The sequence below is a fragment of the Callionymus lyra genome, chromosome 4 (genome assembly GCF_982586985.1).
Source record: "Callionymus lyra chromosome 4, fCalLyr1.hap1.1, whole genome shotgun sequence".
NCBI lineage: Eukaryota > Metazoa > Chordata > Actinopteri > Syngnathiformes > Callionymidae > Callionymus > Callionymus lyra.
The window spans coordinates 7675266-7691451 of NC_141821.1; the positions used below are offsets into that span (position 1 = coordinate 7675266).

The window sequence follows — 16186 nt, forward strand, 5'->3', positions numbered from 1 at the left end:
AGGCCGCCCAGATTATCGCCTTGTGGAGGAACCTGGACGACTATGACAAGCGGGCCACCCAGTTCTCCCCGCGTCACAGGTCCAAGTCTGGCGGTCGATTCAAGACCAGCAAGTCGCCCGTTGCCCCTGGTGTTGATAGCACCAAGAGGTCAGTGTTCGAATATTCTAATCTGTGATAATTATGCATGGCTTATATTACATATACTGCACTATATGACGTGTCTTAAATTAAATATATTAACAAATATTACACTAGTCTAAATTACATTAATTTATTGACAATTAGGATTGATAGTGTGGGTTTATTACAGATGTTTCCTGGGACAGAACACCGGTCCTGCACAATGGCCAGATTGCAATCGCTACGTCGAGTGCCTGATGGTGAAGTTGTGCGAGGCAAATCCTTCCCCCGTCCGTAAGGAGGGCGCCACCGTCCAGCGTTGGACACTCATTTGCCGCGCCTACCGCAAGGTTCGCCAGAAGGTGCTCGACAATGCACTGGTCATGCAGGAGACATCGCTACAGCTGGTGGAGATTAATCAGACCACCCTGACACAATGGTAATTCATCACATCTATTATCACATCAAAACTAACCTTTTTTTTATAATTGACAAGTCAAATAATAATATACTCGTTTTATTCTTAATGCATCTTATTGCATATTCAAGTGGGTTTAAAATTTCGTGTATATAAACTTGCTTATTAAATGTTTATCATTTCATTACTACAGGCACAACCGCAGATCCAAACGAGAGGAGAGGCAGCTCTTGGAGCAGGGGATTACTCTGCCTCCGCCCCCGCCCTGTGCCGCCCGACCGCTGCCGCCACCCGTACAACGCGTGGCAGTCATGCCCCAGCCACCTCTGCCCCAGCCGTTCATCTTCACGCTGCCGCCCAACACCGCTGGACAAGACCACTCCTTCAGGCCGCCGCTTCTGCTGCCCTGGGTTGCTCACGTAGTCCCTGCTTCTGGTACCACAGGACCCCCGGTCGAGCCTCTGCTCCCGGTCGCTACGGTCCCCCTGCCAACGTCCAGCGTTCCACGGTCCACAAGGTGGTATCAGAAGAAAAAACGTGAACGCGAAGAAGCCGGGATTGTCTGCAAGAAGTATCAGCGAGGCAACGTGAAGATGATGTGTCGGCGCTGCGGGAAAGAGCGTGCTACAGACAGCCACAGGCGGTACTATGGTAACTGGTACTGCCAAGAGACCGCGGGTATGCCGTACCAACATTGGCTCCTGCAGTTCGCCGACAAGGGATACGGGAAGAAGAGGAGCCAAGCCCTTAAATAAAGCAGAGGGGAATGTTTAAAACAGATATGAAATCAATTCAAAAATGATGAATACCCTAATAAAATGAAATAAAACCCCAAATCCCTCTTCTGGTTGTCTGTCTGTCTCTGTCTGTGTATCTGTCTGTCTATCTGTCTCTCCCTCTCTGTTTGTCTCTGTCTGTCTGTCTGTCTGTCTGTCTGTAGGCAAAACTGCAGTTGGGGGAAAATGGGTTCATGCTCTTAAAGAATCTGCAGAAAAAGGAAACATTTTCAAAGCCAGATATGTAGCCAAGGGATACAGCCAAACAAAGGGAATAGATTATCAGGAAACCTTCGCTCCAACGGCCAATATCTCTTCAGTGCGTGCCCTTATGCAAATAGCGGTTCAAAATGAATACATTGTCCATCAAATGGACGTGAAAACGGCATACTTGCATGCCCCAATAGAAGAAGAGATTTACATAGAACAACCAGAAGGTTTTGAGGAGACTTCAGAGACTGGACAGAAGCTAATGTACAAATTAAAGAAGTCGCTCTATGGTCTTAAACAATCAGAGAGAAACTGGTACCAACTTTTAAATGACCACCTCGAGCAAAATGACTTTATAAGAAATCTGTCTGACCATTGTGTATACAGAAAGCAGAGCGGGAATGTCACTATCATTGTAATCACCTGGGTGGATGATCTCATCATTGCTGCCAGCGATGATGAGTCATTAAACAAGTTCAAGGAAACCATGAAATGTAGATTTAAAATGAAAGACCTGGGGAAATTATTCTACTTTTTGGGTATACAATTTACACAAGATAGAAATGAAATCAAAATGCACCAGAAAAGCTACATCACAAAAATACTAGAAAGATTTGGGATGTCAGAGTGTAAACCAAGACGCACTCCAAGTGAACAAAAAGTAGAAAATGCCACGACTGAAAATGATGAAATTACAAATAACAAAGAATATAGAGAAATTGTTGGTAGCCTGATCTATGCCATGACTTGCACCAGACCAGACATAAGCTGGATTGTGAGCAAGCTGTCACGGACAGTAGCCAATCCAAACGAAGAACACTTGACTGCAGCAAAGCATGTGTTAAGATACCTAAAGGGTACTTCTGATTTTGAGTTAAGTTTCAGGAAGAGTGAGGAGGATTTACATCTTATAGCATTCAGTGACTCAGACTGGGCATCTTCAACAGAAGATAGGCGGAGCACGACAGGATATTGCTTCAGCCTTACAGAACAAGGCCCAGCAATCTCCTGGAAAACCAGGAAACAACCCACAGTGGCTCTGTCCACTTGTGAAGCAGAGTATGTTGCTTTGGCTACCACTACTCAGGAAAGTAGGTATCTGACACAACTGTTAAGTGGCATGGATGGAAGATTGTACAGTTTCACAAAGATCTTTGGAGACAATCAAGGATCAATTGCACTGAGCCAAAATCCAGTGAACAGACAAAGATCCAAACATATTGACGTGAAATATCACTTCCTTTGTGAAGCATTAAATGAAGGTAAAATAGACATTGTCTACTGTCCCTCAGAGGAGATGGCAGCAGACATTCTGACAAAACCAGCAGTGAGAACAAAAATAGAAAAATTCAAAAAATGGTTCTTCGGCAATTAAAAGAACAGATAGCGTAGATAGTTTGAGATGATGAGAGCAAGGGGGGGTGTTGAGTGATCTGCTCTCATGTTTATTTTGGTTTATTGTGTTATGTTTTGTTTTGCCATGCACTGGATGTATGTATTGTTGAATGACGTCATTGTCGTCAATTTACCGCACCGCGGACACTTTATGTTAAATAGGCGTGTACTCGCGTGACGTGTGTTGTTGCAAATGTGATTGTCACAGCTGCTGACAGGTGTGCTAACGGAGCTGTGACAAAGCTACAAACAAAGAACAATTGTTTTCCCTTCCTCGCAATATTATGGAGCAAGACTCAAGACGAGCAACAGGTTATGGGCCCAGCCGCAACATTGGAGGAAGATGGCAAAGGTTAGTCTTTGACGGAGATGAAAACAATTACGAGTTGTGGGAAGTAAAGTTCCTCGGCCACCTGAGGCAAATGGGACTGAAAGACATCATACTGTCAGATGATCCCGACGAGGAAAAGAATGAAGAATGCTATGCAGAACTAATACAGTTCCTAGACGACACAAGTTTGTCGCTCGTAATGAGAGAAGCTGCAGACGACGGCAGCAAGGCTCTCCGAATACTGTGCAGTCACTACGCCAGCCAAGGTAAACCCAGGATAATTGCATTATACACGTAGTTGACATCACTCAAGAAGGATCCAGAAGAGACGGTCACGGATTATATCATCCGAGCTGAGAAAGCTGTGACGTCACTCCGAAATGCAAAATAAGTTATAGGCGATGGACTAATAATCGCCATGATTTTGAAGGGCCTCCCAGAGACATACAAGCCATTTGCCATACATATTACACAGAGCAGTGACGACTTAACGTTTCAACAGTTCAAGAGCAAACTCCGAAGTTACGAGGAGACGGAGAAGTTTGACTCCAAACCAAAATCAGACAACGTGATGAAAGTGGATGTATCATCTGTGATCTGCTATGGATGTGGACATCGTGGACATTTGGCCAGAGACTGTCGGCAAAAAGCAGCATCGAAGTGGTGCATTTACCACAGGAGCTCCACACACACCGACGAGACGTGCAGGAGGAGAACAAACAGAGATGGCGCAAAACAGACAGCGGAGAAGTAGCGATATGACGAGGACGAACAAACATTTGCTTTTACCGCGACTACAGCAACCATACGAACGAATGGGCTGATGGTGGACTGTGGAGCTACGTCACACATCATAACGGACAAGGACAAGTTTACTCGCTTTGATGCGTCGTTTGACCCGGCCAAACACTACATGGAGCTTGCTGATGGAAGACGGAGGAACAGGGTGGCGCTCAAGCAAGGTGACGCAGAGGTGATGATACAGGACTCCAAGGGAAAGTGGGTCACAACCACACTGCAGAGAGCCTTATACATCCCAACGTACCCCCAGAGCATCTTCTCCGTGAAGGCAGCAACAGGTAACGGAGCCAAATTGACATTTGCAGAGGGACAAAATGAACTTGTTGCTAAAGATGGTACATCTTTTCCTCTAGAGGAACACGAAAGATTGTTCTACTTGAAAACACACGAGGTTATCCGGGGGAAAACGTACAATGACAGGGTAAACTTAACCTGTGATGTCAAAACATGGCATACGATATTGGGCCATTGCAATGTAAATGATATATTGAAATTGCCTGATGTGGTGGTGGGCATGCAGATCACAGACAGCAACAGTAAAATAGACTGTAACACATGCACTGAAGGAAAATTTACAAATAACAGAAACAGAACGGCAGATGTGAAAGCTAGTCAGCCCCTTGAATTAGTACATACAGATTTAGCAGGTCCCATTGAACCAACCGGTCTAGACGGGCATAAATATGCAATTTCATTTACAGATGACTTTTCCGGGGCAATATCTGTTTACTTTCTTAAAAATAAGAGTGATGCCGCATTAGCAACTAAAAGGTTCTTGGCAGATTGTGCTCCGTATGGGACTGTAAAATGTATAAGATCGGACAATGGAACAGAATATACAGGGAATGCTTTCCAGTCACTTCTGAGAGACAAAGGCATTAGACATCAAACATCGTGTCCATATTCTCCCCATCAAAATGGTACAGCTGAGAGACAATGGAGAACTTTATTTGACATGGCCAGGTGTCAACTGTTGGAAAATGGGTTACCTAAAAGATTGTGGCCTTATGCTGTACAAAATGCTGCTCACATTCGAAACAGGTGTTACAGTGACAGGACCAAAAACACTCCCTACTTCATGTTGACAGGAAAAAGGCCGGACCTATCCAAAATGTGGGTGTTTGGATCAGGATGCTATACATACAAACACAACCACAAGAAACTTGACTCCAGATGTGGAAAAGGCATATATGTTGGGCACAGTAAAAACAGCCCAGCATATTTGGTTTATGATCCAGACAAAGAACGAGTGTCAAATCATAGATTGGTGAAATTCATCACAAAGAAAAATGCGGAGCAACTAACACAAACAAATGAATCAGATTCTGATTATCAGGATTATGGAAAGGAACATCATAAAATTAAAGAGGGTCCAGAAATGGAGTTAAAGAATCAAAATGAAGAAAATGAAGGGGAAGAGAGTGTGATGTCAGAACCGTCACACAGTGACAGCACTCGCTACCCAAGGAGAGAGAGAAGACCCCCGAAATACCTTAAAGATTATATAACTTGTATAACAGATGAAAGAGATGAGGATTTGATAAATATAAGCGTAGACTATTGTTACAGGACAGTATGTGGAGTCCGCAAACTTTCAGTGAAGCACAGATGTCACCTGAGGCACCAAAATGGGAGCATGCAATGAGGGAGATTTGCTCACTCAAAGAAAATGATACACCTCTACCGGAAGGCAAAACTGCAGTTGGGGGAAAATGGGTTTATGCTCTTAAAGAATCTGCAGAAAAAGGAAACATTTTCAAAGCCAGATATGTAGCCAAGGGATACAGCCAAACAAAGGGAATAGATTATCAGGAAACCTTCGCTCCAACGGCCAATATCTCTTCAGTGCGTGCCCTTATGCAAATAGCGGTTCAAAATGAATACATTGTCCATCAAATGGACGTGAAAACGGCATGCTTGCATGCTCCAATAGAAGAAGAGATTTACATAGAACAACCAGAAGGTTTTGAGGAGACTTCAGAGACAGGACAGAAGCTAATGTACAAATTAAAGAAGTCGCTCTATGGTCTTAAACAATCAGGGAGAAACTGGTACCAACTTTTAAATGACCACCTCGAGCAAAATGACTTTATAAGAAATCTGTCTGACCATTGTGTATACAGAAAGCAGAGCGGGAATGTCACTATCATTGTAATAATCTGGGTGGATGATCTCATCATTGCTGCCAGCGATGATGAGTCATTAAACAAGTTCAAGGAAACCATGAAATGTAGATTTAAAATGAAATTTACACAAGATAGACATGAAATCAAAATGCACCAGAAAAGCTACATCACAAAAATACTAGAAAGATTTGGGATGTCAGAGTGTAAACCAAGACGCACTCCAAGTGAACAAAAAATAGAAAATGCCACAACTGAAAATGATGAAATTACAAATAACAAAGAATATAGAGAAATTGTTGGTAGCCTGATCTATGCCATGACTTGCACCAGACCAGACATAAGCTGGATTGTGAGCAAGCTGTCACGGACAGTAGCCAATCCAAACGAAGAACACTTGACTGCAGCAAAGCATGTGTTTAGATACCTAAAGGGTACTTCTGATTTTGAGTTAAGTTTCAGGAAGAGTGAGGAGGATTTACATCTTATAGCATTCAGTGACTCAGACTGGGCATCTTCAACAGAAGATAGGCGGAGCACGACAGGATATTGCTTCAGCCTTACAGAACAAGGCCCAGCAATCTCCTGGAAAACCAGGAAACAACCCACAGTGGCTCTGTCCACTTGTGAAGCAGAGTATGTTGCTTTGGCTACCACTACTCAGGAAAGTAGGTATCTGACACAACTGTTAAGTGGCATGGATGGAAGATTGTACAGTTGCACAAAGATCTTTGGAGACAATCAAGGATCAATTGCACTGAGCAAAAATCCAGTGAATAGACAAAGATCCAAACATATTGACGTGAAATATCACTTCCTTCGTGAAGCATTAAATGAAGGTAAAATAGACATTGTCTACTGTCCCTCAGAGGAGATGGCAGCAGACATTCTGACAAAACCAGCAGTGAGAACAAAAATAGAAAAATTCAAAAAATGGTTCTTCGGCAATTAAAAGAACAGATAGCGTAGATAGTTTGAGATGATGAGAGCAAGGGGGGGTGTTGAGTGATCTGCTCTCATGTTTATTTTGGTTTATTGTGTTATGTTTTGTTTTGCCATGCACTGGATGTATGTATTGTTGAATGACGTCATTGTCGTCAATTTACCGCACCGCGGACACTTTATGTTAAATAGGCATGTACTCGTGTGACGTGTGTTGTTGCAAATGTGATTGTCACAGCTGCTGACGGGTGTGCTAACGGAGCTGTGACAAAGCTAGAATAAAAGCTACAAACAAAGAACGATTGTTTTCCCTTCCTCGCAATATTATGGAGCAAGACTCAAGACGAGCAACAAGCGTTCCTTATTTTTTCATTTCGATCAGTGTGCGGCCCAGGGGATAGCACGAAAAGAGGGCAGGGCAGGAGTCTATAGGTCGGAGGGGTAAGTCTGAAAGATCCTCGGGCTGGGTTTTGAGTAAAAGTGAGCTTGTAAGCTTGGGGCCAGGAGAAGATAGGCAGTGACTAGCCATTACTGCCCACACGCCAACGAGACCCAAGCACCTGAAGGCATGATGCCGCACGAAAATGCTTTTGGTTTGAGTGTATGGAGGTAAATCCTCATTGGCCGGGAATCGAACCCGGGCCTCCCGCGTGGCAGGCGAGAATTCTACCACTGAACCACCAATGCTCGATGCACCATGCCTCTATTACCACGGAACACACAACATTCCAAAGACCCTATCATCCTTGAACATTATCAAACTTTGTCAGAGTTTTAGTACTGAACCCACCACTTGAAAGTTCTCCACTGAGAGAGTCTGTACTTTTGCAGAGTATAAAGGTGAGCCAAAGTTTGTGTAGATCAGGGGTCTGTAACCCTATTCATGTAGAGAACTTCCTGAGAGCCTCTGCTCCACTCTCAACTGGCCCCTTAAGTAAAAGACACAGAGAAGTGACTACCTAAATCTTCCCGTTCACAGATTGGCACTGGTCGTAACAGTTCGCTGTTACATCAATTAAAATTGGAACGATACAGAGAAGATTAGCATGGCCCCTGCTGTGAGAATGCGGTGCAATGTTCTCTGTCAATGTTTGTAGCGTGTGGCGTAAAATTAGTCTTAGAAAGATGTAGAAAATGTAGCTAAAACCTGTAGAAATTCAGCCATTCACACATACTGATGGGAGTAGGCTGCACACTTGCGCCAAGTTCACTATCAGGAGCAATCAGGGTAAAGTGCCTTGTCCGGAGCTGGGCTTGAACCGGCAAACTTTCGGTCCGAAGGCAACCACTCTACCATCTGAGCTATGTCGCCCCTTTTAAATTTATTTATTTATTTATTTATTTTTTTCGACCATATTAAGTTTAATGCTCTGTAAAATAGTTTGTATGTATTGATATGTGTAGATCTATTGGACTAATCATTATGTTATACATTGAAAGAGAGATGAGAGAGAGAGAGAGAGACAGAGAGAGAGAGAGACAGACAGTCAGACAGACAGAGACAAACAGAGAGGGAGAGACAGATAGACAAACAGATACACAGACAGAGACAGACAGACAACCAGAAGAGGGATTTGGGGTTTTATTTCATTTTATTATTGTATTCATCATTTGTTTTAAACATTCCCCTCTGCTTTTTTTAAGGGCTTGGCTCCTCTTGTTCCCGTAACCCTTGTCGGCGAATTGCAGGAGCCACTGTTGGTAAGGCATACCCGCGTCTCTTGGCAGTACCAGTTACCATAGTACTGCCTGTGGCTGTCTGTAGCACGCTCTTTCCCGCAGCGCCGACACATCATCTTCACGTTGCCTCGCTGATACTTCTTGCAGACAATCCCGGCTTCTTCGCGTTCACGTTTTTTCTTCTGATACCACCTGGTGGACCGTGGAACGCTGGACGGTGGCAGGGGGACCGTAGCGACCGGGAGCAGAGGCTCGACCCGGGGTCCTGTGGTACCAGAAGCAGGGACAACGTGAGCAACCCAGGGCAGAAGAAGCGGGGGCCTGAAGGAGTGGGCTTGTCCAGCGGTGTTGGGCGGCAACGTGAAGATGAACGGCTGGGGCAGAGGTGGCTGGGGCATGACTGCCACGCGTGGTACGGGTGGCGGCAGCGGTCGGGCGGCACAGGGCGGGGGCGGAGGCAGAGTAATCCCCTGCTCCAAGAGCTGCCTCTCCTCCCGTTTGGATCTGCGGTTGTGCCTGTAGTAATGAAATGATAAACATTTAATAAGCAAGTTTATATACAGGAAATTTTAAACCCACTTGAATATGTAATAAGATGCATTAAAAATAAAACGAGTATATTATTATTTGACTTGTCAATCATTAAAAAAAGTTAGTTTTGATGTGATGAATTACCATTGTGTCAGGGTGGTCTGATTTATCTCCACCAGCTGTAGCGATGTCTCCTGCATGACCAGTGCATTGTCGAGCACCTTGTGGCGAACCTTGCGGTAGGCGCGGCAAATGAGTGTCCAACGCTGGACGGTGGCGCCCTCCTTACGGACGGGGGAAGGATTTGCCTCGCACAACTTCACCATCAGGCACTCGACGTAGCGATTGCAATCTGGCCATTGTGCAGGACCGGTGTTCTGTCCCAGGAAACATCTGTAATAAACCCACACAATATATTTAATTTAAGACATGTCATATAGTGCAGTAAATGTAATATAAGCCATGCATAATTATCACAGATTAGAATATTCAAACACTGACCGCTTGGTGCTATCAACACCAGGGGCAACGGGCGACTTGCTGGTCTTGAATCGACCGCGAGACTTGGACCTGTGACGCGGGGAGAACTGGGTGGCCCGCTTGTCATAGTCGTCCAGGTTCCTCCACAAGGCGATGATCCGGGCGGCCTGGGCGTTGGTCAACGGCTCATCTTGTCCTCCTAGGGAAAAGAGACATCTCGCCAGGGCCTCTACGTTACCGTAACCGGGCACGTTGTTACGGTCCACGGAGTCCTGAATAACAATTATACCAATGCATAAAAATGTTGCCATGCATATTGAATAAATTATTTTGATAAGATACCATGAGTTTGTATTGGATTTACCTCTGGCGATAGACGAGCCGGTGGTGTACCTACGGACGGGGTAGGCGTTACCGGGGAGGGTAACGGTTCTGGTGTGGTCACAGCAGGAAGGGGGCATCAAATCCTCACCGCACACCGCGGCAGGTTGCCTGGCGGGTCTTGGCGACGCTGATCCCCTGTATAGCTGGCGTCTACGCTTGCGTGACCTACACTCAGCTGTTACAAAAATAAACAAGGCTGATTATACTTTAAAAAAAAACATATTTTCATAGGATATATCAATATAATTATATATATAATTTATTTTCTATCTGCATATAAAATATATGAATAATATAACTTAAATTTTCATTGATAATAAATAAAAAAGAAAACAAAGACATAAAATAAGTCTTACAATCTTCTGACAGTGCAGTCGGGTCTGTGTGGCGGCGTGGCGGGACGGAAGGGCGAGGTTCCACGTCGTAGGTGGAGACGGTGGGGTCCTTAAAAGGACTGGCCTCCTCAAACCCTTCATCCTCATCTTGGAGACAGGCATCCAGGAGTGCGGACTCGTCGCTGTCAGGGTCCAGCGTGTAGTCCTGCAGGACCTCTCCAGTCTGGCTGTACAGGTATTCAATACCTATCAGCTCACCTGTGTGTGACAAAATACAGGCAGTGAGAAATATTGATCATTCAATTCTTAAACTACATGATCTATTTATATATAAATGTATTAATGTATATATATATATATATATATATATATATATATATATATATATATATATACATTTCCCTAAGGTTGACAAAATAAGTTAATGATTATAGAATATTTACCAGTGTACTGTCGAGGCCCGCAGTATGATGCATTTAACTGTCTACCAAGTACGCCACTGCTGAGGGTGTTGGTAGCCTTCTTGAGCAGGCCGCTGTAGTGGAACGTGGACGCAGACGGCGTGACCTCCATCTGTGTCACGGCGGCAGCAGCTCGGTCTTCATTTCCAGCGCACCAGGCCCTCGAGCAGATAAGCCTGGAAATGCATGCCGCTAGCGCTCGTTCCTGGAATAAACCTGTTCAGGTGGAGGTGGAACAACTCCAGGGAGGTTGATCCTCGGGCGCACCTGAACACGGGCAGCAGCATACCCCCCTTCTTCTGTTTGTGGGTCTCCGTGTAGAGGGAGAAACCCACCGGGTCCTGGATACAGGCGACGTGGCGTTTTTGGCTCAGCCAGATGTCCCAGATGCGCTCTGAATCCAGCAGCGGGACACCCAGGGTGTCGCGACCCTGCTCCCCGTCGAAGGTGTCGAGAAGCTGCTGGATGAGCTGGGTGTTCTCTTCGGCGCCGCGCGTCTTCCGCCTGCAGTGGGATGACAGCTCGCTCCGGGTGATGCGGGACCAGACGTCTGAATCGCTGGGGTTCAGGATCTTCTGTGCCTGGAGCTCGGCACGCTTAGCTTCCCGGAGGCGCTGCACATCCTCGGTGCTCCACTCGAAGATGCAGGCGGAGAGGCGACTCATGAAGACACCGTACAACTGGTGCGAGTCCGTGGTACATCCGGACGTGAAGCGCCGCATGAAGTGCCAGATGTCCAGACGGATGCCAAGGTCAGGCCAGTCTTTAAACATGTCACCCAGAGACTTCCCGCAACAGTCGCGGTCCACGTAGAGAAGACGCGGCGGGTCCACTCCAGCTGACGTGTAGCGGGCCATGATGCCGGTGGCCATGGGACCGAGGCCGTACCCCTCACTGGCGGTGAGGACGCTCATGAGCACCTGGCCGTACTCATTACCCACGTTGGTGGCCCACGATGCGGTGCCGGCGCTGTGCCCTGCCAGCTTCTTCACAACTTTCTTGGTTGAGTCCAGCTTCAGCACCTTGCCGAAGACAGAGGTGATGGCGCCCTTTACCTCATCCAGGCGCATGATCACATCGTTGCAGTAGACCGTCTGCAGCCACTTGTAGCCCGGAATATCAGTCATGGCAGGAGGGTCGCTGACGGCGGGCCTGACGAGAAGGTTGCCGCTGTTGGCGTCGGTGAAACTCTGGCAGTCGGTCAGGTAGTGCACCACGCGCTGAGACCACATCTCGCTGTGCTGCTCCATCAGCTTGTGGCGGAGCTGGCTGGCGCTGTTCCCGAGTCCGCGTTGGCGCAACAGCTTGGCGACGCGCATGTCACAGGCGGACTGGTAAGTCAGCAGAATGGGGAACTGGACGCGGTGACCGATGTCCAGCTGGCGAGTGATGGCGCCGCTCCAGCTGATGAGCTTCTTTTTGCACTTGGTGCACTCCAGGTACTCGGCGGCGAGGTGATAGAAGCTGTCGATATCGAGGACCTGACGGACGCGCGGATAGAGGCCGGCCGACGTAAGCTGGTGGTCCTGACAGGACGGGTCGGGGCAGGACAGACGCACCTGCCACAGCTTACGCGGCATCCACAGCAGGAGGCGCTGAGCGAAGTAGCGGTCAGGTCTGGGCAGCTGGCTGGGGATGAGGGCGGCCTGAGGGGGGTGCCACCACAGGCGGTCCACGCGCTCCCAGGCCAGCTCTGCCTTCTTCCGCGAAGACAGCTTGAAGAGCGCCTTGGATACCCAGTGGTGGTCGGCAGCGGGAAGTGACTTCCTCCACCCCTCTGGCAGTATGATGTCTGTCAAGTACAGTTTATACAAATTTATACTAAAGTCGGTTGATAATACCACATTCTTTAAAAAAAAAAATTCATTATCTTGTATTTATAATATAAAAATAGAATAATAATAATGTAATCAAAAATATTAAGATTCAGATGTTATAACTTCTGATTTACTTGTATTTTCTAATGCAAGTAACGGTAATATCATAGCCTGTCATACCATCCACTTGTCTAAGTGGGATAGACTCGTTGGCGGGCGCAGGCGGACGACTGGACACTGCGGCCGGCTTGTCAGGTGTCACACCAACAGCTGTGGCAGCGGAGGATGCCTCAACGCTGCATACAGCAATACGGGCTAAAACACATGATCAAGTGTGTAAACAAACATGCATGTTACAACATATACATATTATTACCAGATAATTAACCTTTAAAATGAACAGGTATATGCTTCAATTTAAATTATATCAATTGCGCCAGATCGTACTTCACTCTACCGTGGTAACTATACGTGACTGGCTCAGTTTATTTGTTACCTCGTTATCGTACTCAAGTCTCTTGTTGTTTTTTCGGACCTCATCTAACTTTTGTTCCTCTGCCTGCAGTAACTCGGATCCCTCGCTCCAGCTCACCGATCTCGCTCTCCCTCCGGCTTCCCCTTCAACTACCTGCTTCCCCTTCATCCAATAAACCCCTTTTTGTACTCTATGGAACTTCGCCTCTGTCTGCTCTTGGGTTCAGCATCGTAGAACATAACAACTTTCCGAATATGACTAAGGTTGTATATGTTAACACTGTTTATTGTGTGTATATTACCTGATGTATCTGCATGAGCAGACTCATACGCCTCCATGGCTGTGACCAGGTCACTGTCCTGACTGTCGTCAAGCGCAGGGCTGGCTGAAAAACACACATTCAACATTGATATGAATATGAATTATCATTACTAATTTTTGATTTCATCATAGTAAAGGTTATTGCTTGAAGTAGTGTAAATGTATCACCTGTAGACTTTGCACTCAACGGTGTCTTCTTCATCTTCATCATCCTCTGAAGCCGGCTCGTCATGGCCCCTGGTGACAAGGCGCGACCCACCAGAAGAGAGGAGAGCTGAGATGAGGACAGAACGACCGCTTGGCTCCGCTGATGGCGGCTGATGGAGGAGGACGGCTGTCGGCGGCCTTCTCCTTGGCGATACGCTGCCTCTCCTTCGCATCGACAGCCTCCTTACCCTCGTCAAAGGACCGGAGGTAGTCCTTGAAGGCCATCTTGTTCTGGCTCAGGGGAGTGTTGGCCGGTCTTTCTCCCCGGAGGTTGTCGACCATCCAGGCAGCGTATCCCAAGCCATTCTCCACAAGCCACTTGAATGTCTGGCCACGGTACACTCCGAACTGCAGCCGGTGATGAGCCAGGACGAGGAGTCTGTCGTCGACATCACCACCACCCTGACTGACCTCGCTGACGGCGTTCTTCCTGACGATCTCGCCAGACTGGCAGACTACAGCAGATGCGCGTGCTTTATTACGAGCAGCCACTCTACGTGCCTCTTCGGAATAGCCCAACACTAGGGCCCCGCTGCTGAGTCTCTTGAATGTAGGCTTCGACCCCATTACTGAAATGAATCCTGAAAAAAAAAGCATAATATTAGCTGTCAGAGACAAGGTAATAGTATACCATAACATTGGCAAGGTCCCCAGATTGTATATCACATTTAACAACATATTTGTCATAAACACTTACCTGCGATTATTATTATTATTATGTTTTATATTGATTTATTATGAATAATGAAAATATATGCTTAGATACGACAATGCGGTATTTTATTGGTGAATATTTAACTGTTTTCACCAAAAAGCACCGTTAAAATAATCGTAAAAAGCATTTGTACTTGTCATTGATTATGTTTTATATTGATTTATTATAATTAATGAAAATATATGCTAAGATACGACAATGCGGTATTTTATTGGTGAATATTTAACTGTTTTCACCAAAAAGCACCGTTAAAATAATCGTAAAAAGCATTTGTACTTGTCATTGATTATGTTTTATATTGATTTATTATAATTAATGAAAATATATGCTAAGATACGACAATGCGGTATTTTATTGGTGAATATTTAACTGTTTTCACCAAAAAGCACCGTTAAAATAATCGTAAAAAGCATTTGTACTTGTCATTGATTATGTTTTATATTGATTTATTATAATTAATGAAAATATATGCTTAGATACGACAATGCGGTATTTTATTGGTGAATATTTAACTGTTTTCACCAAAAAGCACCGTTAAAATAATCGTAAAAAGCATTTGTACTTGTCATTGATTATGTTTTATATTGATTTATTATAATTAATGAAAATATATGCTAAGATACGACAATGCGGTATTTTATTGGTGAATATTTAACTGTTTTCACCAAAAAGCACCGTTAAAATAATCGTAAAAAGCATTTGTACTTGTCATTGATTATGTTTTATATTGATTTATTATAATTAATGAAAATATATGCTAAGATACGACAATGCGGTATTTTATTGGTGAATATTTAACTGTTTTCACCAAAAAGCACCGTTAAAATAATCGTAAAAAGCATTTGTACTTGTCATTGATTATGTTTTATATTGATTTATTATAATTAATGAAAATATATGCTAAGATACGACAATGCGGTATTTTATTGGTGAATATTTAACTGTTTTCACCAAAAAGCACCGTTAAAATAATCGTAAAAAGCATTTGTACTTGTCATTGATTATGTTTTATATTGATTTATTATAATTAATGAAAATATATGCTAAGATACGACAATGCGGTATTTTATTGGTGAATATTTAACTGTTTTCACCAAAAAGCACCGTTAAAATAATCGTAAAAAGCATTTGTACTTGTCATTGATTATGTTTTATATTGATTTATTATAATTAATGAAAATATATGCTAAGATACGACAATGCGGTATTTTATTGGTGAATATTTAACTGTTTTCACAAAAAAGCACCGTTAAAATAATCGTAAAAAGCATTTGTACTTGTCATTGATTATGTTTTATATTGATTTATTATAAATAATGAAAATATATGCTTAGATACGACAATGCAGTATTTTATTGGTGAATATTTAACTGTTTTCACCAAAAACCACCGTTAAAATAATCGTAAAAAAGCATTAGCATCGCAACTCATTAGCATAACAATGCTCATAATATCGCTCACCAAAACGAACATTTTTTCGGGCTTAAAAATACAACCAGACATAAAATAGGTGAATAGAATCATGCCACATTGTCACGAGAACATTATTATTACACTATAGCGAATACACATACCAATGCTAAGTGAATGGAGAAATATTTCGAGGCTCATAATAAAAAATAAAAGACAATTAGAAGATAATTTTTTCCATAGGAATGTTCCA

General features: G+C 44.4%; 1 protein-coding gene and 1 non-coding gene across 2 annotated transcripts; one reads left to right on the forward strand and one right to left on the reverse strand.

The window, feature by feature from the left end:
- The first annotated feature begins 8109 nt into the window (after positions 1-8109).
- LOC148081634 (U6 spliceosomal RNA) lies at positions 8110-8212 on the forward strand. The gene has a single exon (XR_015711240.1). It is a non-coding gene; the product is annotated as a U6 spliceosomal RNA (small nuclear RNA).
- Positions 8213-9835: 1623 nt separating this feature from the next.
- Positions 9836-14223, reverse strand: LOC148081635 (uncharacterized). The gene is made up of 7 exons (XM_087790286.1): positions 13770-14223; positions 13582-13665; positions 12986-13120; positions 10971-12780; positions 10549-10785; positions 10173-10367; positions 9836-10080 (listed from the first exon to the last, which is right to left on the reverse strand). Exons 1-4 carry the CDS (start codon positions 13831-13833, stop codon positions 11129-11131), a joined length of 1935 nt encoding a protein of 644 aa, XP_087646412.1. The 5' UTR covers positions 13834-14223; the 3' UTR covers positions 9836-10080; positions 10173-10367; positions 10549-10785; positions 10971-11128.
- Between the last annotated feature and the right edge of the window lie 1963 nt (positions 14224-16186).